General features: G+C 50.4%; 1 protein-coding gene across 1 annotated transcript in view; it reads left to right on the top strand.

Moving 5' to 3' along the window:
• C2H10orf90 (chromosome 2 C10orf90 homolog) overlaps nt 1–24568 on the top strand; it is a 202257-nt gene that overhangs the window by 160570 nt on the left and 17119 nt on the right. Inside the window, exons 4-5 of the mRNA XM_029932775.1 lie at nt 20245–20535; nt 22683–22852. Of these exons, the coding sequence (XP_029788635.1) occupies nt 20245–20535; nt 22683–22852 (461 nt within the window). The remainder of the gene's footprint in view (nt 1–20244; nt 20536–22682; nt 22853–24568) is intronic.

Here is a 24568-nt window from a genome sequence, read left to right as displayed (position 1 = left end):
TATTTCTAATATGTGGGGTATACGTGGGTCAGATTCTAGTTGGCTTATTTGCCGACTTACACGAACGGTGGTCGTTTCTTGCACGTGTTGTGATTTTTGGTCCCTAGATGGGCATCTGGTAACCATGGTTACCACATACGGTTCCTATGGGGTTACTCTGATTCTGAGCACGTGTTCATTGGGGAAATTCCAAGTCCTGCTTTGGACATAAGTGCCTCCAGAGACTTTCATGCTTCTATCGTGTGGACTCACATTATGCTAAGATTCCAAATTGTGGCTCTTCACACTGAACAGGCCGTGTGGATTTCAGCCCCAGGCCTGAGAGGGGGCTCAGCTTGCGATCCTGACTTTGTCTTTCACACAGGGGTTTCCAGCCTGACTTCCCACATTCCCAGCTGCCAGGGTCTGTCTGCTACCCTCTGTTTGTCCTTAAAGCCAAAGCTCTAGATGACCAGAAATCAGCAGTTGGCCGTAGGGAAGGTGGATTGGGCTCCAAAGGGTTTTCTTGCTTTCCAGGAAGCTGACCCACATACAGAGAATGTGTGTTTATATTTATTTCCACTTTGTGTGTTTGTTTAGATGAGAGTGTGCATGCAAGTGTGGGGAGGGGCAGCGAGGGACAGAGGAAGGGAGAGAGAGAGAGAGAGAGAGAGAGAGAGAGAGAGAGAGAGAGAGAGAGAGAGAGAGAGAGAATCTTAAGCTGGCTCCATGCTCAGTGCGGAGCCCAACTCAGGGCTCAATCCCATGACCCCTGGGATCATGACCTGAGCTACTGAGCCAAAATCAACTGACTGAGCCACTCAGGTGCCTCTATATCTAAGGTTTTTTCTCTTGTTTTTTGGCATAATGGTGTTCTGGGTATCTAGTTCACCATGTTGCAGGAAATAAAATCTCTTACTCATTTTTTTTTCAGTGTAATTTTCTCAAGTTGGGTATCCATAAGAAAATGTTGGGATTTTGGGGTATTTTCAAAAATTAAATTTATACACTTATTTAATGGTCATCATTACAACACTAATTTTTAACACATGTATATTATATGCCTCTCCATTTACACAAGTAGACGTAAGTGGTGTTTAAGTTTTTTTTTTAATGACATGATTAGGCTTTTTCTATTAGAGTTTTTCTCAAGCTATGAATCACAGTGACCTGTTTTCCATAGTACTAAAAATTCTCTGGAAACATATTAGTCTAATATTCAGATCATATAGTGACATAAAATTTTTAAGCCATATTTGTAATGTTGGGCATTTTACCAATTCTTAATTTTTCATCTCTATGAATAATACTTACTGCTTATCTGTTTGTGGACATCTTTGGCCACACGTCTGGTTGTGCTCTTTAGCTGTATTCCTGGAGGGGGATTGTTGGGTCAAGTAGTTGAACATTTTTAAGACTTTTGAGGCTGTGTTACCAACCACTTTACAAAAATGTTGCAGTGTGCTGCTGTTGGCCTTGTAGGAGAACCAGATTCCTTGTATTCTCTCTAGAGGTGAGTGCATGTGTTTTCAGGCTTTGCTAATTTGATAGATGAAGGATAGTATCTTAAGCATGTTGACTTTCGAATTGTTTAGTTTCACATTAGGTAGAGTTACTTATCAGCCATGTATATTTCCTGCTTTGGAAACTGTCTTGTATTCTATCTCCCTGTCAGCTCCTTGAGTGTTAGTTTCCCAGGAGTCTTTTTTTTTTCTTTGAGAGAGAGAGAGAAAGAGAGAGAGCAAGCCGAGGAGGGGCAGAGGGAGAGAGAGAGAGACTCTCAAGCAGGGTCCATGCTCAGCGCAGAGCCAGACCCAGGGCTCTGTCCCAGGACTCTGGGATCATGACCTAAGCAGAAATCAAGGGTCAGACGCTCAACTGACTGAGCCACCTAGGCACTCCCTTAGGAGTCTTTAATGTACTACTAACTCTTTCATGTCACCAGAGACCACAAAGGTCAGCCTGTCCCATTTGGGCCAGTGTATTGTGACCCCTACGTCATTTTGAACTTCCAACATTTCTGTTATTGTATTCTGACTCCTTTGTCTTTAGAGGATTGAAATTGTTGTAACAATATAAACAGTGATGGATTTTCAGAGAACTGGCAGGTGCATGAAGAGACCTGGGTGCAAAAATAACACATTTTAAAGTTTTGCTGAGAACAGAGTACAGACGAGTGGCTGTGCTCCGTGCTGCTGGTGTTAGTGGGGAGGAGAAAGAGAACTCTCTCTGCCTCAGACTCACAGCCTAGTGGGAAAGAGAAATGCAAGACAAGTCAAAGTCTGTGCTGAGCCCGCAGAGTACGGGGGATTGATTTCCAACGAGCGAGAACTAGCAGAGTTTTTGGTGGGGGGCGGAGCGGGGGGGACCTGGCATTAGTGGGACAGTCTTAGATTGAAATTCAGGTCTTGGACAATAACAAATAGAATGTGCACTTAGATCCCTGGGGACCCGATGGGTTGCAAACAGGCGATGGTCATGGAAAAGAAGTCCAGGACCCAGCACGGAGGTAGAAGTTTCAGGCCTCACTCCTGGGGCACCGTGAGGCTCTCCGGGGCCACAAGGAGTGAAATGGCAAATCCCTGCATCAGATTGGCATGGCAGCCATGTTTATGGGGCTGATGTGAAGACTAATTCTGAAGATAGCCTGTTTCCTGAGGATTTTCTTGTTAAAATAGGTCCGATGATCTCAACTCAACAAACTGAAAGCATGCATGTATTTTCAGACAACTTTGACCAAAATATCACTCAAGATCATCACAGGCTCAGCTCTGTGCTCGCAAATGAGCTTTCTGCTTTCCTCCTGAGCCTTGATCAAGTCAATACACAGGGACAGTCCTGGATTAGTAGAGAAAGGATTGGAAGGGGTTTTTTAACATGATGTAATTAGATGTGAATCGTTAATTACATCACAAAACTCAAGCACAAAAAGCAGCTCTCTGCAGCTGAGTTGAATTAATTCCTCAACCCGAAGAAATTAGCTTACAAGTCAAAAGACTAGCGAAGACCAGAATGCTAAGGCACAGCAGCATATTTCTTTTGGGCTCCACCTGCTAAGCATGAAATGCTCTTCCTTTAATACGGTGCAACTCCCAGCTGTCCCCACCTTGTTCAAAGCCTGCCAGCCACCTGCCTGTCAGCACGGGGAACAGTTGCACTTTTTAAAAAAAGAGTTATTTAGTAACAGCTTCGTAGGGATACAATCCACACACCCTAACTGTCCTGCGTGGTGTCCATTCAGCTAGCAAAATCTTCCAGACAGTAACTTGAAAATGCAGTGAGTTTCTGAATGTTGCACATTGCTAAATTTTATTCAAGAGTGCCTAATGTAACAGGTGCAGGAAATTTATAATTAAGGGGGGGAGGTCACCAAACCCAAAGTTGTTCCTTAACTCCTTTTCCAGAAGAGAAACTTGCCTTTAAAATTTGAACTCTTTTTTCCTGCAAGGAAATGCCTTCCCCCTGCTAATCTCAGACAAAATCTAACCATCTTGTTCTCCCTGGGGACGCACCAGGGTTTACTGTCTGGTCTACATGGTCTGTAAAGCTGATCCGCTGCTTCCTTCCTGAAAATTGCCCTCACATGGCTAAACTGGCGGTCATGTCAGAAATGGAAAACATGTAATTTCACATCCTGGAGAAAGCCACAGTGACAACTACTAGCTATTTAGGAAGTAAATGATTTCAGCCAGAGTGTAATTGGGCTCTTTGCTTCTCTGTCTCTATTCTCTCCACCTGGCTTTGGTCTAATTTTCTATCTGTGTTTCTGCTAAGATGGTGTGCAGAGAGAGACCGTGAGGTTGGATTTGGTCACGTTTGCCAGTTAATCTTTTGAATTGTGGAGTAGAAAGGGGCAGGGATTATACCCATGATGACATGGGTATAACGAGATCTGGACATTTGCATGTTTGCTAACGGCCGGTTCCCGTCGGACTGGGAGGCACACACAGCAGGTTCTCTATGCTCCCCCCTCCCTTTCAGGCACACGCATTTGTGGCACCTGCCAATATGGCGGTCCAGTTAAGACAAGCGAGGCTTCCAACACCCTCCTGAGTGGAGTGAATGATTCCAGGGGAAAAAGTTGTAAGAGTACTGAATCGGCTCTGTCATCACACATTCACCTTAGTCTCAAAACAATGTTTCCTTTCCTTGAGGCCACTGAAATTGAGAGAACCCAGGCTCCTCTAGTGTTTCATGTTTTTGTTACCATAAGAGGGTGGGTGGAATTAACTATCCTCAGGTTGAAGGCAACTTGAAGGAAGTCCTTTTGTAACAAATATCCTAACTTGGCCAGTCTGTGAGGCAATAGCTGTGTCTCTGTTCACATTCTTTCATTCCTAATAGGAATCCAGACCATAGTGGGTACCTAAGAAATACTATCAAATTACTGAATTAATGTTCCCCCCTAAGAAACTGTCAAAATTCCCCTGATGATACTTTTGGGTGAAGATTCTGTATCTCTTTATCATCGCCTATTTTCTGGTAGGCAAGTGAGTCTTCAGGGTTTTACTGGGCTCCTCGTGGGCTATGAGCCCATCATGTCCCTGAGGACAAGAGCCATCTCTTAAATGATGTGAGTCAGTTGACAAAGGTTTATTGAGGCTGCCAGGTATCATGTAGATGTGTTCGGCACTGTGGTAAGCAACGGCCCTTTCCTTCCCAGAGCTCACCCTACTGAGCGCATAGGAGTGCACGACAAATAGATGGTTCACCATGAGAAAGTTCAAGGGGCCGTCAGAGATTTTGAAGAGCATGGGAATCAGGTGGTGAGGTTGGGTTGGCTGCTCGTTGGCTTCTTATATGGGGTGGTCATGGAAGGTATCTCTGAGCAAGTGACGCTTCAACCAAGACCTGCATATAAGGAGCCCACTTTGTGAAGTGGGGGAGATGAGCACTTCAGACAGAAGGAACAACCAACGAAAAGCCCCTAATGTGATCAGGAGTGGAGCTGGCACACTCGAGGAACAAGGCCAAGGCCAGTGGGGGAGTGCAGAGGGGGTGGGAGTGGCCCCATGGGCTCCCGGAGGCAGACCAAAGACAGATCGTGCTGGAAGGAAGTTTGTGGTTTATGCTCAATGGGATGAAAGCCATTGAAAAGATTTAAGTGGAGGATTGTCATGATCTGACTTGAATTTTCCCGGCATCTCAGGTGGAAGCAGGAACGTAGGAAGAACAGAGCCAAGGGGAAGGTGGCGCCAGCAGAGGTGGAGTAGAATGGCTGGTTCGAGGTGTTAGGTAGAGCTAAGAGGACTCACTGATAGAATTCTCATGGAGTGGACGGAGTGGAGAAAGGGAGGAAGGAAGGGAGGGAGGGAGGGAGGAAGAAAGGAAGGAAATGCCTAGATTTGGGAGTAAATAACTCATTGAATTAAGCAGCAGGATGGCTGGCCCACATCCCACTTGATTGTTTTCAAATCTATGAGACAGCAAAGTTGTCCATTCGCCACCCCTTGGGAAACCTTCACCGCCAGGCAGACATTGGGTGTGTCTGAGGGTTCCCAGGCACCCGACCAAACTGTGCGTGGAGGTGCGGCCATGTTTGAAGATGGCTGCAAACAGGTGATGGGGAAAACAAATAGAAAGGGCCCTAGATGGAAAATTAGAAGTACCCAAGCCAACAGAAGCCTGAGCGAATGTAGCCTGTTCTACGTACTACGACACTTACGTGAGACAAGGCAGAGTAGAAGCTCATCTTCAGGGTTGCTGTCTTGTGACATTTCGAGTTTGGCCCATGGGGTGCTCTTGGTATTTACATTGCTTTACCATCTTTTTTCTAAACCTATAACTTTAAAAGGCTATTTGTGTTAAGTGTGATTTTATTATAGCCAAGAGGTCATTTTTTTTCATTCTTAACCCTAAGTAATTATAAGTGAATAATGAAACTCATTAGGAAAACAAAATTGCCTTTTTAGTAATTTTCTTTACAGCAGACTTTTCTGGAATATAGCTCTTCTTGCTTTGAACCATAGTACACGACCATTCCACAGTCTAAGAAGGGCCTTCACGTGCATCAAACAGAATATGGGATGTAGTTTTCAATGGATAAAAAAGGCATTTGCTACACTGTGCTCATATAATAAATTGAGAAGGATTTCAGATTATTTCGCATCTAAACCTATTTAATGGCAACCTCTTCATTATTATAATCGAGAAAGAACTGGATCCCTTGGACAGTGAAGCTCTCTGCTTCCATTTTGTTTGTGTTTCTATAATCCCAAATAGAAACAATACATATGTTTTTCTTTTCCACATTTTATTTTTAGAAAATCTGGAGAATGGAATGCCTTCAGTTCAGCCACATGAATCCCATTAACTTTAATGGGAGAAAGGCAGCTTCATGAAGGAAAAGATTCACCCCAGACTGTATAAATAACCGCCGGCCCAGGGCCACAGAAAGGCCTTACGACAGAGCACGGCATCAGCTGTGTCCTTGGGGGCAGGTCCCGTCCAAGTCCGACCCTACTTGGGTTGGGTTGAGATTGAACCATCAGGGTCACTTGGGAGCTCAGCATTCAGAGAAGCCTCCTCTGGGGCTCCAGATGGGGGTGGGGGGCAGGGTGGGGTCTGCCATGTTTGTTGGAAACCCCATGCACTGCTGAGTCTCTGTGCTTTCTCTTCCTCAGTTCCAGGACATACCTATGTGACCCTAGAGCGAGTCCCATTGTACCTAGACTTTTCAGAGAAATTCCAAATATTTTTATTCATGGGTTGACCTTGAAAGACTGTGTGTTGCTCCTCAGTGCCTGGGTGGGGTGGGGGATGGACCAGCGCAGGTGTCTGTATCAGCTGAATCCGACTGAAGTGGTCAGGGCAGCGATGCAGAAGATGAAGGGCAAAGGTGTGGAAGGGCCAGGGGCTGGTGGTCCTTCCACCTCTCTTTTCATCCGAAGCTCGCCCGGGAGTCTCAGGTGCTCTCCAGCCCCTGCAGGTGGTCTCATGTCCTTTCTCTCACTCACGTGGCATGAGGAGAGAGACGGCACATTCAAGGGACTCACCGAAACCTCTGGGGGCTGGAGAGTAGAGTCCCTTCCTCCAGAGCCCCTGCAGGCCTGGGAAAATGGCTGAGTTTGCCCCCCCCCAAGGTCAACCCTTATCGCCCCGTGGAGAGTGACCACAAAGCATGACCCACACTGACCTCCGCTGGCTGCCTTCTAGTGAAGTTGGCACAATGGACAGGAAGCAGCCGGCCGGGCAGGAGGGTGGGCCATGGGTCAGGGTTTGAGCTGATGGTCTTCCTGCCTCTCTCTGTCTCCTTGGAGGTATATTCCCACCCCCTCCCCTCTCTAGATTTGAGATAAAGGACAAAGTGCATCCATATCACTTTTAAGTTGGTGCCTTAGATTTGGGCCACCTGAGGGCTGGGCACGCTGTGACCAAAGCTGTCCCTTGCACAGTGCACTGTCCTAGAGTTTGCACACTGCCCCATTTCCTCCTCGTGGAGCAGGATAGCTATTATCCCATTGCATAGATGAGCGGCATGAGGCCAGATGGACTGGGCGATCTGCTGCATAGTCACACAGTTAACGGGAGGCAAAACCAGGCTGGAGTAGATCAAGGATCTTTGGTGTACGGTCCATATTATTCCTGTCATTAGTTAATTTTTTTTTAATGTTTATTTTTTGAGAGAGTGGGAGAGCACAAGCGGGGAGGGGCACAGAGAGAGAGGGAGACAGAATCCGAAGCAGGCTCCAGGCTGTGAGCTGTCGGCACAGAGCCCCACGTGGGGCTCAAACTCGTGAGCCATGAGATCACGACCTGAGCCGAAGTCGGACGCTTAACGAACTGAGCCACCAGGTGCCCCTGTTCCTGTCATTCGTATTCCAAATGCCTTCTGTTTCTCTGAAATGACGTCACGTTGCCAACTCGGCCATCTGGGGAGAATGTGCGCTGTGCTCTCTCCAGGGGACCGGGCAAGTACCTTGTTAAGAGAGGTGACCTTGGGGGGACTCCCTGCAGCGGATGATCCATCTCCACTCGCCAACAAATCACTGCGAACTGTAAACCGTGCTGAGACGCATCGGGATGCTTTCATAAATACGGAACAGGATTTGACAAACACGCTCCGGCCATTTCTGGTACATCAACAAATACAGAGATAGGGAGTCACGTGGCAGAGTGAGTGAGAAATGAGTCTCCACTATAGGAAACCATACAACTCTGGAGGGTTTTTCAACCTATCACAAATGGCCATTTTTGAAAGCTTTTTAAGTTTGAGCTAATGTCAGGCCTACAGGAACGGTGCAGATATAATGCAGAGTTCCCGTGTCCCCTCACCCTGCTTTCCCTACTGCTAACAGGTAAGAAGTTAACAGGGACCACTTTAAAAATGATTTTTTAAATTTTTATTTAAAAATAATTTATTATTATTATTTTTTTAAGTTTATTTAGTTTTGAGAGAGAGAGGGAAAGAGTGTGAGCAGGGGAGAGGCAGAGAAAGAGGGAGACACAGAATCCAAAGCAGGCTCCAGGCTCTGAGGTGTCAGCACAGAGCCTGACACAGGGCTTGAACTCAAAATCTGCAAGATCATGACCTGAGCCGAACATGAATGCTTTACGGACTGAGCCACCCAGGTGCCCCAAAATAATTTTTGTTAATGTTTTCTTATCTTTGAGAGAAAGAGAGACAGAGCTCGAGCAGGGGAGGGGTAGAGAGAGAGGGAGACAGAATTAGAAGCAGCTCCAGGCTCTGAGCTATCAGCAAAGACTTATGTTTTAAAGGGTACTAGTTACTCTAAAGCTTGGAAATCTAAAGATTTCCTTGAAAGGCATGAAGAGGAGAAATGAAGACGGCTCAGAGTTTGTAGGAACTGCATAGCACCAGTAGAAACGGGACTTCCCGTCCCAAAAGAAGCTTTAGAAAGCTTGGTTGTGTACTTAGAGGTTTTAAAGCCCTACAAAAATCAATCGACCCACATTTTTTTTTGCCTTACTATTTTGAAATGAAAAATAAGTTGACTATCCTGACCAAAAAGAGAGGGGGAGGAGGTGGTATGGGGGAAATAAAGGTGTGCATCCTACACAAATTCAGTGGATTCCCTGCCAGTAGTGCAAGTTTATATAATGCAATGCCCGGCTGTATTAGCCAAACAACTGAAATGGTCAGAAGGAAGTTATTTTCTGTCCTTACCAACATGAGACTGAAAGAATGGAGCTACATGGGGTCTCTCTCCTTTCTCCAGGCTTGTATATCGGACATTAGCTCAGAAGGGCTGGCATTTTTTAGCCATGTCACCTAGATTGCTCCAAAATGACAATTTTTAGTAAGACAATGATAAGTTTATTTTTACAAAAAAAAAAAAATTCCTCTCCTCTTTGGGCATAAGGCAGATGTTTTTACTAGCTGCAACTACTCACTGTAGCATTTAAGAAACAGTTCAACTTACTTCCATTTTTCTGTACCTCACTGATCTCTCGGGGGCAGCCCATAAACTAACTGTGTTTTGTTTCTAATGAATTACTCTCAGAGACGAGAAATAAATAACTCAGGAAATCCACATTAAATGGGAGTAATGGGAAAACAGAGCATTTGTCTGGTGTGATTCCACCTGGTTATTTCATTGGGCAGTGATGGTCATTCGAGAGGAAACTGGGACCCGGATCCCGTGAAGGGGTTCAACCTTGAACCTTGGAGATGGAGGCAGGAAGAGCCAGCTACCATCAGGGTCTCCTGCCTGCGTATCGACTGCAGTCTGGCCAGCTCTGCTTCAGGCTCTTCGTGTTGCTTGATTTATTCTTTGTTACTATTTTCGGGTGGCATGTGCTTCTCCTCAGAGGCCCTGGGGAGTCTCTCCAATTCTGATTTTCAAAAATAGTTCTTCAAAGGGCGCAGCACGCTTAGAAGAAGATGCATACGGGACCATGTGTTTCCAACTGAGTTTGGTTTGACATGATTGAGGTCTGTGCAGAGTGTCTGAGAAAACCAGAAAAATGATGTCAGCCGGGCCAGGCGGCCCCTTCCGTGGTCCCAGCAGCGTTGAGAAGTGGAGGCCAGAGCCTTTTCCACGGGAATCCTGCAGCCTCGGAATTCACTTCCTTTCCTGACATGAAACCCTTGGAGGTATTTATATCTTCCCCAAACGATGTTTCCAGACCCGGTAATGGAAGCGCGTGTCTGACAGGGCTGGAGGGAGGGACAGGACTGACTGGGAGAGGCAGGAAGTGGAGGTTTTGTGTATCAGGCGAGCCCGGCTCCTTCCTGGCCCCCACCCCACCGCTCAGCAGAGCGGGGACTCCGCAGGGCCAGTGTCCCGAGGGGTCCGGCGCTGGCTGTCTCGGAGCTGGAAAGCATCTCCAGGAAGGGGATTCTGCAGACAGACCTCTAGCTGCATCCCCGGCTTCTGTCCTACGTATCCAGCGCTTCAAATCGGCACTTTAATTGTGTTTATTTCCTTCTCAACTCAGCACAAACTCAAATCCGTTTCTGGCTTTAGTCCAGGGACCACAGAGTGAGGGTTAAAGATTTGCTGCCTCCAGGACCTGACGACGCCCATCTTCATGACGATTGTATTAGAAGAGTCCAAGCAGGTGCACACACAGGCCTGTCTTCTACTCCTTTCCATAAAGAAGGGAAAGATGCCATATATATTCAAATTATGGCCAGAAAACAGCAAGTCCAAACAAGAAGATACTGTCAGGTGAATGCCAAAGGCAGCATCACGTTGTGGAGGTTGTGTGTGTCCTCTGCTGGCCCGCATGCAGCACTCGGGCTGGCGGCGGGTCTAGAATGTAGGATGGCCAAGACTGGCCCCTGTGTGGGCTGGCCAGGGCGAACGCCAGACCCGTCACTCACTGGCGGATTTAGCTGGCATTCCCCCCACGCCCCTTGAACTGCCTGCAAGTGTTCGTATGATTAGAGATGTTTTGTGTTTTGCTGCTTTGGCTCTCGGTGCCTTTTTCTACATCGCTTTGAGCACGTTCCTTAGCGAGAAGACCCTGCTGGGCTCTGCCCGCCGGCCCCCATGTACAGAGCTTGAGCATCGCTTGTCCATGCGGACTTCTCAGAACAGCGGACTGCACCCTCAGCTCAGCGCCGGCGTCAGATCTGGTTGTTTGGGGGATCTACCCATGGTCAGCCCTGATGCAAATCCAAGCGACGTCTGTCCTACTCTGGCAGGGCTGTTCCTCCCTGCGATCTGACCGCCCTGCCCTGGGCTTGCTTACCCGCCTCTCTCCGACAGGAGCGAATGGGTCAATGATGCAGGTGAGGTCTGCAGACCTGTCACATGAGCCCACTAGCGAGGTGTCCTGGGGGGGGATTTCGAGGCCGAATGTGGAGTTCACATGCGGTTCTGCTGAGCGTCGCCAAAGTTCCCATTTTGCACGTCTTCGTGTTGAAAGTCATTTCCCTTTGATAGACAGTTAAACCCTTTTGCCTTTATTGATCTGACTGAGGTGTGATTCCATCTTCATCATAGTTGTAGAATTTGTGTTTTGTTATATTTGCTGTATTTCTTTCTAAGATGCACTCTTTGCTTTTTATTTATAATTTTGGGGGAATATTTAAGAAGTTTATATCTTCATCCTAGTGAATACATTTGTACTTAGACCTTTTAAAATGTCCTTTGTCCCTGCTCTGAGAATAGTTGAGGGGGGTGGTGGTTGAAAGTCCAGGAAACCAGGAAGCCGACTGCGGGAGTCTTTAAGCCTGCCCTTTCACATTCTTGTTCTTATTGGCACAAGGCAGGGCCGCGTGCCTCCACCTGGACCTTATGCTTTGGCTGATGAAAATCTGAGTGATTTGAGGGCTTGTGATTGGAATCCCAGATGGGCTGGGGCAGGCTCTACCCGCCCTCCTTTCTCCCAGCCTCGGTGGCCATGAAGCAGGTGTCAGGCAAGGTATCCACCAGCCTTCCAGAGGACAGTGCTGAGCAGAGCCCTCAGGGCTGGCCCTGGGCATGTTACTTGTGCCACAGTTACCTGGGAATTGATTCAAATGCAGATTCTGATTCTGTAGGTCAGAGGCGAGGTCTGAGGTTCTGCGTCTTTAAAGTTCCCAGGTGTTGTCAGTGACAGGGTTTGCTGACCACACTTCCGATAGCAAGGTGCCGAGCCATTAAATTTTTTTTGTTTACCTTCTGTATAGGAATCTGGTAGCTCTCCAAGTGCGGTTCATGGAACGGCAGCCCCAGTGTGACCTGGGAACTCAGAAGGCATATTTCTGGGGCGTCTGCGTGGCTCCATCGGTTAAGCCGACTTCGGTTCAGGTTATGATCTGGCAGTTTGTGAGTTCAAGCCCCACATCAGGCTCTGTGCTTCTAGCTCAGAGCCTGGAGCCTGCTTCTGATTCTGTCTCCCTCTTGTTTCTGCCCCGCCCCGCCCCACCTCTCTCTTGCTCGCTCGCTCAAAAATAAATAACATAAAAAAAAAAGAAATGCACATTTAATGAGTTGGAAACTCTGGAGCTGGGCCCCAGATTCCGGATTTTAGCAAGACTTCCATGTGATTCACAGTTATGTGACCAGCCACTCCAGACCCCTTGTCAAATGGGGGTTGTATCATCTGGGACTCATGTGTAGCTTTGAGTAACTCGATGTCCACAAAGCTGTGGCTTAAAACGTATGGGTTTATTTTTGTTGTAAGAGAAGTCCGGAGGCGGGCAGCCTGGGGCAGGAGCAGCAGGCCGACAATGTCACTGGGAGCCCGGGCCTCTGTTCTCTCCGCTCTGCCTTCTTGCATCTCTGACCCTCATTAATTTTTTTTTTATGTTTATTTATTTTTGAGACCGAGAGAGACAGTGAGAACAAGGGAGGGGCAGAGAGAGAAGGAGACAGAGAATCCAAAGCAGGCTCCAGGCTCTGAGCTGTCAGCACAGAGCCCATGCAGGGCAGGAACCCATGAGCTGTGAGATCATGACCTGAGCTGAAGTGGGGCCCTTAACCAACTGAGCCCCCCAGGTGCCCCTTAGGTCAGTTTTTTAACGTGCAGTGTTACCTGCTGGGTAATTGTCAGAGCACCTGGGAAAAGCAAGAGGTGGAGGGAGAGGAAAGCCTGCCAGAGTGATCACGCAGAGTAGAAGCGGCCTTCAGCAGCCGTACACACCCTTGAACAATTCTGTGTGCCTGAACCTGCCCTTTGATGGAGCCCTGCTGTGGGAACCGGGGATCCTGTCCAGGTAGAAGCGAGCTCCGTATCGGAAATGAAAGAAACCAAGGGGAAAGCGCATTTCTCCGCCAGGAATGTGCCGCGCTTCCCAGAGAAAATCACTGTGAGCATTTTTGAGTGCCAGCTTGTCAGTGACTTTAATTTTTTATATACTTTCCTATATATCAAATGTGACTGATCATTTATTGCTTTTGTAAACTGTCAAAGGCTTGTTTACAGGAAATATGCCTTGGCGAGAAAATGATCTTCCCAAACGGTTGCTTTGGGGGAACTGTGGCATCAAGTTTTAAGAAAAAGCTTAAAATGTGCTCTCCCTGTGTTTCAGGCATCAGAGTCCTGCTTTGGGATAAAGGAGTGAGACAATTCCGTAACCTGGGGTGTCTTTCCTTGGGCGTAGGGTAGAAGGAAATGACCGAATCATCTCCTGGGACTTGTAGCTCTTGACCATCACTTGCGATGTGTTCGAGGTAATGCTGTCACAGATAATAGACGGGCATACAGGTGTGCGTAGGCACGTGGGTGCACGTGTCTGTTTTATTTCTGCCTTCCCAATACTGTGTATGTCCTGAGGGACTTCTGCTCATCAGCCCGAAGACCTCTAGGATGATGACATAATTGGAAAAACAGCTCTATTTATCCGGTGACCTTTCTAGACAGTCTCTGGGAGCGGAGGGCTATTACTCATTGCTCCTTGCACCAGTTGCTTATGAGCCTTCACCGTAGATGCAATTTGCGTGCACAGTTCCCGGCGTGGCATCCTGAAACTTGACCTTGGAACAGTGTAACGAAGACACTGTGTCTTTCCCTCACTCTCTGAATACAGGGGTCTTCGGACCCCTGCACGGGCGGTTTGTCCTGACACCAGACACACGTCTTAGTGATGGAACAGCTCTCCCCTCCCCCACCGCATGCGGATGTTCCAGAAAGGGAAGGCTCTTTTCATGGATGGTGGCTGCCGCCGCCCGCTTACGGACAGTTATATTTCTGTGTGCAGCCCCCTCTTCCATTTCACCTGTTTCTTCAAGGAGAGATGGGGTTCTGATGGCTGATGCTCGTGGCTGAAGAGGACGGCCTCCTGTCTCAGAGGCGCTGGCTCTGGCAGGAGGTCTCATTTCCGGCAAAGGAAAGGGCTGACATTCCTCCTCGTGTGTTTCCTCTGGCACAGCCGTCCCGGGACGCCCTTCACCCTTGTCCTCTGACTCTTAGGGTGCTGTCTGCCCCCCCGCCCCGGGCTCTCCCATTTCTTCTTCTCTTCCCCCGGGGGGGCAGCTCTGGCTCGGCTCCTGCTGTGTGGTCCGGTCCTGGAGCTTGCATGTCCCAGATGCAGCTCGCCACCCCCACCCTCAGGAGCTGCTTATCGCCTTTGCTGCCCGCCCCTCCCCCTCCTCACTTCCTTCCTGGGCTGCACCGGCTCCACAGAGAAACTTACCAGAAATACGCTGACACAATTCTTGGCTGATTTTACACACAAGTCTGGATTGGGTCAGATGCGGGGTACCACGTGGGGACCCATGTTCTCATGAGGAGCCAAAGCGTGAAGCCTTGACCTGTAAAAATGAGAAAATATCCACCAGGCCTGCTCATTGCCCAACGCTCCTATTATGTGCTCCCTTGGTAGTTTCTCTGTGGGCCGGCAAGTGACTTGACTGTCTTTCATTTCACCTTCTGCGTCTTATAATTGGAGGTAGAGAAGGTTTTTCCCTCTCCCGTGAAAGGAACCAAGTACTTGTTGGAGAAGTTGTGTGCCATGGAGTGCCTGTGGCACCTCCTCCCTCTCTCTGTGACACTCTCTGTGTCCCCAAATCAGCATGTGTCAGTGCAGAGGATGCCTCATCTTCCCCTCGGCAGCAGCCACCTATGTCCCCATGCCAGTAGTGGGGACAGCAAAGTCCTGCCTTAAAGTGAGGAGAATCTGAGATGGACCCCGTGGAGCTACTCAGAGTGGCTTTCTAATCGATGGACACACAGTCCTGTTGGTCTCACTTCTTGAGTTTCCCATGAGACGCAGGGTCACAGGGTAGAGGACAGGCAGGAAGGGAAGCGAGGTGCATGGAACATAAAATGCAGACGCAGGGCTCTAATGAGGTAGTGATGGGGGAAGGCAGCCGGGGCTGCAGTGCACATGACCTTGTCCTTTAAGAGCCCCTCAGGCCCACCCTGTAGTTGGGTTTCGAAATTCATATGTACGTCAGTGACCCAGGGATAGCCACACAAGCTTCAGTCACTCCATTTCTAAGACCGCATCATCTGTAATATGGTCCAACTCTTGATGGGAGAAATAGCACCACCAGGAACGTTGAAACATGGGAGGAAATGCATGCCTTGATTTCAAGGAAGCCGGCTTGGTTCAGAAATGTCTTCTTGGTTGATTGGCTGGGTTCAGTCTGTTTGAAGAAGGCCGGAAGCGGGGCAGAGGTGACCCTTCAGGAAGACCTTGCTAGGGGCCGAGTTCCAATGGCCACACCAAAACACCTAAGACAAAAATCTACACTGATTTGAATAGAGGACTCTAAATTGTATTCTGTGTGTGGCATACCAGCCTTGGGCTCTCCAGTGCCCCTGGACAATCATCTTCCCAGGCTCGTGTGTGTGTGTGTGTGTGTGTGTGTGTGTGTGTGTGTGTGTTCATGGTTTTTTTCGCCCTTCCTTTCCAGTTCACTGATAGAATCCGGCTGCTGGACTGGTCCTTCTCCTTCGCCATCACTTTCCACTTACTAACCTCTGTGAGCCAAGTTGTCACAGGATCGTATGCCAGCGGGGGGCCAGTGGTTGAACAGGGGCTCATCTAAGAACATAAAAGCTTACATACCACCTAAATATTTGGAAAGAATCAGCGAAGTGTCTTTTTCTATCACATTGGTTCATTGTGATAATATCTGCCCATGGCGGTAAGGTGTCTTGGGGGAAGGGATGCCCTTTCCTCATTTTGTACTAAGGATGGGCAGGTGGACCCGCACAGGCTGGTGGGACCCTTACCTTGGCTCACGTTCACGTCTCTTAGTTGGCCGCAATGCTACATGTGTCCATGAGGCGCCCACTCCCCCGTCTGCCCTGTGCTTGGGTCAGCTCGGGGCCCGCGTCTCACCGCCGGGAGGCACCCAGAGGCCTGGCGAGGGCAGGACCAGCATTGTGAGTCCAGAGCAGCCCCCGACCCGGTCCTCCTCCTTCCAGCCAGCCGCACCTGCTGCCCAGACTGTGGCCATCCCCCTGTTTTCCGTACTCATTCATGGCTTACCTCTCTGCCTTCCCTACAATCACGCCCCATCTGCTCTCAGGGAAGCTGTGGCTGAGCCAGCCTGCTGATCTCTCTGCTCCTGGAAGCTTTTGAGTAACAGGTGCAATGACAGCCTCAGAGGCAAACAGTCAGCCTTGAACTTGCTGTTGGTATTGGAGAGAGACTCTTTATGGATACGGACATAGGTGGGAAAATTCTAGACCAGATAGTTCGTGACTGCTGGGCGGGATCTTCGGTTACTTTCTGTTCACCCGCTAGAGCAGGACAGGGTTCTGGATAGCTGAGTTTGCTGGAGCAAACTTAGAGTTTACTTGAGTTATAGAAAATCAACTTGGGCGCCTGGATGGCTCAGTCAGTTAAGCCTCCGACTTCAGCTCAGGTCAGATCTCATGTTCGTGGGTTCGAGTCTCACATCAGACTCTGTGCTGACAGGTAGCTCAGAGCCTGGAGCCTGCTTCCGGTTCTGTGTCTCCATCTCTCTCTGCCCCTCCCCCTCTCATGCTCTGTCTCTCTCTGTATCAAAAGTAAATAAAATCTTAAAAAAAGAAAATCAACCCGTAGGGTAGTGCATTTTAGGAAAGGGAACGGAGAGAACGCTCCTACTTCAAGGGAACCCGCAGTATGCTGCCTCTTCCAAATTCAGGCTCAGGAAGGAGGCTCTGAGTTTGTGTCCAAGAAATAGAGATGCCCATCAGAGGCTGCTTCTCTTAAGACTCTTCCAACAGCCAGAGCCGACGGCACAGCGGGTTGTCACTGGGGTCATAGAGTTTAAAATTTGGAGCACGAATCGAGAGCTCTCAGCCCAGCCCACTTTCAGGGCATGAGACAGAGAAAAGGCAGCCTGTACTTCCTTGCTTTGGGAAGGCCGCCTGAGAACAATTTCATGGCTGATGATTGTACTTTTCAGAATCCACAAAAGAGATCTGATCAATAAATTGTCGGGAGAGTCTCTCTCTGACTGCCTAGCTTTCTCTCCTCCAGTAAACCAACTGCATTCTATTTGCTAGGAGCTGTGTTAACTCTTTCGGGTCACAAGTGGACCACCTGACTCACACAGAATGGTTTGCATAAGAATTTACATCAGGGGGCGCCTGGTGGCTCAGTCGGTTAAGTGTCTGACTTCGGCTCAGGTCATGATCTCAAGGTTGGTGAGTTCGAGCCCCACATCAGGCTCTGTGCTGACAGCTTAGAGCCTAGAGCCTGGAGCCTGCTTCAGATTCTGTGTCTCCGTTTCTCTCTGTCCCTCCCCCATTTGCACTCTGTCTCTCAAAAATAAATATAAAAGAATTTACATTAAACCAGACAGGCAGGTAACTGATAGGTGGGTAGGTCATTCTCCCTTAAAGAGCCCTACCCCAGAGTGAAAGGAACCGGTTGGGAAGTGCACTGCTGAGCATTGCTTTCCTTCTTGGTTCTTTAAGAGCTTCTCGGGGAGGGAAGCACTGTGGAAAGAAATAACGATTTTGACCCTTTTTGCTTATGACATTTCATACTTAACCAGATTTGACAAAGTTCAGAAAGATACTTTCTGTACAAAGTACAAGAAGCCCAACCTTTAGCAGAGGAGGCCAGACGTCTTCTCCAAACGAAGGACCAGTAATAGCTGCCATTTTCTTAGTACGTCCCAGGCGCTGGGACCCGGGAGGTGCTTTACTTCAGTATGTGTGTTTGTAAGGACACAGAGGGCTGGCCTTACCCCTCCCCACCCCCGGTGACTCGCTTGCTGCAGACACAGGAGCAGGGGACCCTCTGTGTCTGTTCCCTGTTCTTCCCACCGCTCTGCCCCACATCCCCACGCTCAACCTGTTCTCATTGCCAGGGACACCAGGCCTCGGGGACAGAGGGGCCGGAACGAGTTACAGACAACGGAGGTATTTTAAGAGAGGTCCCTGTTCGAATCAGTTCCAGGTAGTCATGGGCTCATTTCCCTTCTGTGTCTGACGTTGGAGAAAATATTGGAAGAATCTTCTAAGAGTCCTTATTATTCCAGTGGTTTTTAGGACTTTTTTTCTCCCCGGTGCACAAGGAGGTTTGGACGGGGGCATTCACATAGCGAGGAGATGGCACCTGCTGGAATAGTGGCCACCTTATGTAAAATGAAGAACTTGGAACAGTGTGTAGGGTATGGCAAAGCACAAGAGTAAGATGAAAACCAAGAGTACAAAACAGGCAGCGGTGGAAAGAAAGTCTCTGCCCCACTCGCTGCTCCTGGTCCCCCGGACTGCCTTCTCCCCAGGTTTCTAGCACCTTCTGGGTCCTTCCAGGATGTCCCGAGCATGTAAGCTCTTGCTGGAGGAGGCAGACCTGATGCACCGTCCTGCACATTGCTTCCTGCACGTGATCATGCATCCGAGATTATTCCACACCTCGACAAGACCCTTTACCCGTCCTGCCCCCTTCCTGCAAAGCCCTGGGGAACGGGGACTCGGTGGTCCCCGTTGAGGGGCACGGGGCGATTTCCAGACTTGGAATTATGGTGTGGCCACAGGCGACAGGTCGTGCACATTTCCGATCGCTGCTTTGCTAGAAATATGTCCCGTGGCCTCATCGATCGCCTCCTACCCGTGTGCCTGCCGCAGTACGGAACGTGCATCATGTATCGGTGGTAATAACGAGCGCTCCCGTTTATTTATTTATTTTTATTTTTTTAATGTCTTTAAAATTTATTTTTGATGCAGAGAGAGACAGAGCATGAGAGGGGAGGGGCAGAGAGAGAAGGAGACACAGAACCGGAAGCGGGTTCCAGGCGCTGAGCTGTCAGCACAGAGCCCGACGCGGGGCTCGAACCCACGAACGTGAGATCTGACCTGAGCCGAAGTCGGAGCCTTAACCGACTGAGCCACCCGGGTGCCCTGAGCTCCCGTTTATTAAGTGCCCTCTGTGGTCAGATATTGCGTTCAGCGCCTTACGTGGATCATTTGTGTTTCGTATTACCTCAACTTAATTAATAACATACTATTATATAAAAATTATATAAATTTTATAAATGTGTTGTTTATGTTGTACAAGTACGAACTTACTATGAAAACAGATATCATAATACATACAAGATAGTTAACGTTACTACCTTATGATAGCATCACCTCGACTTTATAGATGGCGCCACATACCTTCTAAGTAGTAGAGGTAGGATTTGAGCCCAAGGGCTTCTGGCCCCACGGTCCATGTACTGACACCTACTCTTTGGCCTGTTGTTGAGACACTTGACATTTTTTTTGTTGTTTTTTTTTTGTTTTTTTGAGAGACAGAGAGAGAGCATGAGCAGGAGAGGGTCAGAGAGAGAGGAAGATACAGAATCCAAAGCAGACTTCAGGCTCTGAGCTGTCAGCACGGAGCCCAATGCAGGGCTTGAACCCACACACCATGAGATCAGGACCTGAGCAAAGACGGATGCTTAACCGACTGAGCCACCTAGGCGCCCCGACATTTGAGTTTTAAGGACACTAGCGAGCAGTCTCTTTGGACCCAATGCGTGATGCCAGTGTACGTGACTGAGCTCCTCAGCGAGCTGGGCGAGTCCTGCCTGGAATGGTGTTCATGTGCTGAGTGCCCACAGGAGCGCGTGCGCACTGGCCACTAGCAGCTCCGGGTCTCCTGCACTGCAGCCTGCATCCCTGTCTCCAGGGCAGGAAGGGGTGCCGAAGTCACTACCTCTGATGTGCACTCGTCAGATGTGGGTTTTTACATTTTTTAAGGTGTATTCATTTATTTTATGAGAGTAAGAGCAAGTGGGGGAGGGGCAGAGAGAGGGGGGAGAGAGAATCTCAAGCAGGCTCTGCACCGTCAGCATAGACCCCGGCACGGGGCTCGATCCCACAAATGGTGAGATCATGACCTGAGTGCAGATCGAGAGTCAGATGCTCAACCACCAGAACCACCCAGATGCCCCTCGTCAGATGTTTTGAGCCCATTTCTCATTTTATTTTTAGTAGAAACAAACGTATTTTCTGGAAGCAGCAAGAAGCCACGAGGAGAAGCACGTCCGGCCTTGTCTGCTCCCCCGTTGGAACAGAAGCTGGTTAAAGAGTTCCTTCCTGAGGGGCGTAGCCCTCCAAGCAACACCTGTCAATCTAGCAGCTTCTCTGAGCCCTCAGAGAGTCGACAGCAAAGCTTCCCAAAACCCAGAATCCCTTTACCTGGATTTTTTTGCCCCTTACAAGATTTACGCACCTCTCCACGGGAAGACAATGGTGTTCAGGTAGAAAGAGAGTTCCCCACAGGTAAGGAGCAAGGGAGGTAAGGTTGAGTGATGGCTCTTTGATGTGTGTATGGAAAATGGTACAAGGTCTTCCTGAGCCGTGGGTCACACAGGCTCACAGTGTGAAGCTGTCCCTTGTCCCCTGTGGGAGCCGAGAGCAAGCAGAAGCAGTGGGTTTTGATTCTGAGCAGGGACGTGAATGCTGATTAGAGGCTTACAGATCAGACCGGAGGGCGAGGAGCATTGCAGACTGAGGAGAAGCCCCATACAAGCCAAGAGTGGATGGAAAGACCACGGTCGATTTGGGGTCCAAGGGCCCAGCGTGCATGGGAGGGGCGGGGCCGAGGGTGAGTCTGAAGTCAGGTGGTCGAGGTGGAAAGTCCTTAAAGCCCATCCAAGCGGAGGTGATCTGAAGGCAGGGCCAAGCCCTTGAAGGGGCAGAGATCTAATTCGATTTGCTCTGAAGGAGACCACCTCCCGGACAGTGAGGGGGGGCCCCCCGAGAGGGAGAGGGTGAGGCCGGGGGCGGAGACCCTGCCAGGGAGGAGCAGAGGCCATCCCGGGGAGGAGCAGGTTTCCAGGATACAGCGGACGGGGCTGTCTTGTGAGCACCAGGAAGATGGGCCTGCCCGGACCAGCTTGGGTGGCTGGTCTGGCGGGTGGCGTGCAGGTGGGGGAGGATGTAAGGCCCCGTGGCTTCCCTTGGACGGGGTGAAAGTTCACAGCCAGAAATGGGGACAGTGTGGTCGACGGCAGAGCCAACTCTGGGGGGAATGGGTGCCTGGGCTGGTCGGTGAGGCCTAGAGCAGGAAGAGGGTTGCAACAGGGAAAAATCCTCCGGAAAGAACAAGAGCAAATATTTGAAAGAACGCAAGAGGATGATTTGGAGACCGCTCAGTAGATGCTGTTGGTAGAGAATCAAAGGCAGTAGTTGGACCTGAGGCTCCGGCCATGAGCCCGTGACCAGAAGTCTGATCTGCCCACAGGACGTGTAGATCTTGGGGGATGGGTGGAGTCCCAGTAGTGAGGACAGCGGGTCCTGAGAGGGTCCAGGCGTGAATGGTGGATGTTATTCTGGGAGGTTCCGGGGCCCATGAAGATAAATCCTGTGGCCACAGGTGAGCCGCCCGATGGCAGCCGCCGTGGGAGATGCACGGTGACTAAGGACATGGTCCAGTCCTTGCGGGAGTCACAGGCTTGTGGGGTGAAGACACACCGTTAGGACCCCACCCGTCCTCGGCGCTGCCCCCCGTGTGGTCCTGCTGCGGGAACACAGTCGATGCGGTAGAGCCTTGGGAAGGGGAGGCCTTCGCTGAGGATTGGGGCTCAGCCTGGAGGTCGGAGGTCACTGGGAGCAGAATCAAAGGGGCATTTGTGGCTGTAGGAGGGGATGTGGGTGGGGAGTGAGTGAGACACTGTGGAGCTTCAGAACTGGGAGGTCTGGGGGGCGTTGGGGGGGCAGGGGGGCGGGGGCAGGGGGGCTCACAGGAAGAGCGGGCTGGCGCGGACTGAGGGGACATTGTGTCCCTGGCGGCGGAGCTGGTCAGTGAGCGCTCAGGGAGTCCACGTGAATGCCTCCTTCCCCGCGCCGGGGCTGCCCTGTGAAGCCAGGCCTTTGCTGACCCCTTCCCCAAGGGGCTGCCACAGTGGCCTGAGGAAGTGGCCAGATCCAGCGTCGAGAGAGAGATAATTCCAATTATAAACATAAAGCCTGCGGTTGTCCCCGGCAAATGAAGGGGAGGGATAAATAATTGAATGCCATTTTTCTGTCTTACCTCATTAGCGTAGCAAACAGAAGATAAATTAATACACTTCCCCCGAACAACTGAGCAGGGGTAATTGTACGGGACACGCTTAATAGGAAGCACAGAATGGAAAAGTTTCTTTTCATTGTGAACAAAGGCATTTTGAACCCTGGAAGCCAGGGGCCGACCTCCATGGGGTGATTAGCCAGTTGTGAGGTCTGGCTGCCCACAGACATTCCTCCCTGTGACCAGGGCAGCTGGAGGGGGGACTCGAGTGAGGCACGATCCCGTCGGCTTGACGGGGCCCATTAATAACCTACTGGTGTCTCTATTTTCAAAATTGTCTTCTGTGTCTAATGGCAGCACGGAACCAGGGAAAAATCCTGCTGCCCCTCTAAATGGAATTCTAAATCTTCTCTCCCAGGAGATTACAAATGCTGCGACTTGGTGTTAAAAATAGAAGAATGCAGGAAGAGGGAGAGGCCTGAGCCAACGCCCCCTGAGCCAGTGCCCCCTGAGCGACCAGAGACCTCTGACCTGTCGGAAGACTGTTCTGAGTATCAGCAAACACCCGCAGGCTCCTTGACCTTGCAGGTAAGGCGTTCCGGGCATCCCGGCTGGATCCCCGCCAGGCAGCCAAGGGCAGACCTTCCTGGGGAGGCTGTGGGGGCCTGATCTTACTTCCGCTTCTGACCCCGGAGCCTTGACGCCCCCCACAGTGGCTCTGTGATGCTCGGCAGCCCCCCTAACCTTTCTGGGCCTCCGTTTCGCGGTGTGAGTAATGGAGACAGTATCTGTTCCGCTGGGACTAGAAGGAGGATCGTGTAATATCTGCAGGGACAGTGGTCACAGCAAGGACCGCGTTTGTTGAGAAGGCATGGGTGACGCTGGGCGGGCATCTTCGCAGCGCCCCTGTGAGGCAGGGTCCCCACAGTCCCCTCTGCATATAAGGGCAGTACGCTTTGGTTCTACATCGCACGGCCACGGGCCCCAGGACGTGCAAGCTTTCATTTGGTGTCTATTTCTGAGTGTGGCTGTCAAAGTAATAGGTTCACACTGTTGAAAGTTCAGAATTAGAGAGATACAAAAGTGAGACGGGCAGACGAGTAAGAGAAAGCCTGTGCTGTGTGTCACGTGGCGCGGCGCACTTTCTAGGCAAGTACCTGCTACGTTGTAAACTACCCCACGGGAGTAGAGATGGCGCTGTTGGCTGGTCCCTGCACCCTGGGGCCTCCAGGAGGGCTGTGGCGGGAGACTCCTGATGCCCCCAAAGCAGCCACACTGGGCCCCTAGGCTGTTCCCAGGAGATCTCTCTGTCGGCCCCCAGTGTCATGGAGACCGACCAGCCAAGGAGACCCCATCCCTGGACACAGATAGCGCCTGAGCTGCCCTCGCCCTGGGAACTCCGCTCCCAAAGGGCCGGGCGAGGAGTCGGGCAGAGGAACGGGTCAGACATGGCCGCACATCCGGAGGGGCTTTGCGGAGAACCGACTGTGTGCAGAGCTCAGGGTCCTGGCTGCGAGGGACACGGTGGCGGGGAGACGTGGCCCACGCTGTCCGGGAGCTCGCAGCCCAGCGCGGCCGTAGGTGTGTGCGCACCACCTGTGCGAGGTGCTCTCTGGAGCACCACGATGCTCAGGGTGAACGGGGAGCCCCGGAGCTGGGACTCTAAGTGACGGGCGCGGCCGGGTGTCACTCCAGGCGGGCCCACCTCTCGAACAGAGGTGATCAGGAATAGCAAGTTAAGACCACGAAAGGCAGTGTGGGAAAAACGGGGGTCTCTCCGCTGAGGGTCACCGTGGGATCCACCAAGGAGCCTCAGGCTTTGTATCTGTCAAAGGGGAATATCCCCCTGCCTTTTGGAATCAATGCGGTGCTTCCCCGAGACCGTGAATCCACAAAAACCATCAGGAGGCATGAGCGGTGGTTACCCTTTGTCAGCAGACCCGGGTCGGTGGTTTGGCGCATGTGTGGACGTGGGAGAACTGTGGGCGATCCAGCGAACGCCCCTGTGGACCTTGCAGGGCCATCCTGCATTGCCAAAGATGTTTGCCAGCGTCTTCTGCCTGGAAGTAGACGCTGCTCCCATGAGCCATGGTTCCTGTTTCTCCTGAAAAGGCACATATTTCACCTCTGGGTGGATGGTCTGGGTCTGTCCCAGAGGCTTCCCGCCCCCAGCAGACCTGAGTGACTCCTGATGCTTTCATTCCTTCCCCTGCCCATGTCTGTGGAATATGGAGTTCAGGGCGCTCGCTCCGGGTCTGTTGGACATTGAGGGAGTTGACCGGAAGAAGAAGAAATGGGCTGAAG

This window comes from Suricata suricatta, chromosome 2 (assembly GCF_006229205.1).
Source record: "Suricata suricatta isolate VVHF042 chromosome 2, meerkat_22Aug2017_6uvM2_HiC, whole genome shotgun sequence".
NCBI classification, from domain to species: domain Eukaryota; kingdom Metazoa; phylum Chordata; class Mammalia; order Carnivora; family Herpestidae; genus Suricata; species Suricata suricatta.
The sequence above is the reverse complement of the archived record's forward strand: the minus strand, read 5'-3'. Positions and strand labels throughout refer to the sequence as shown.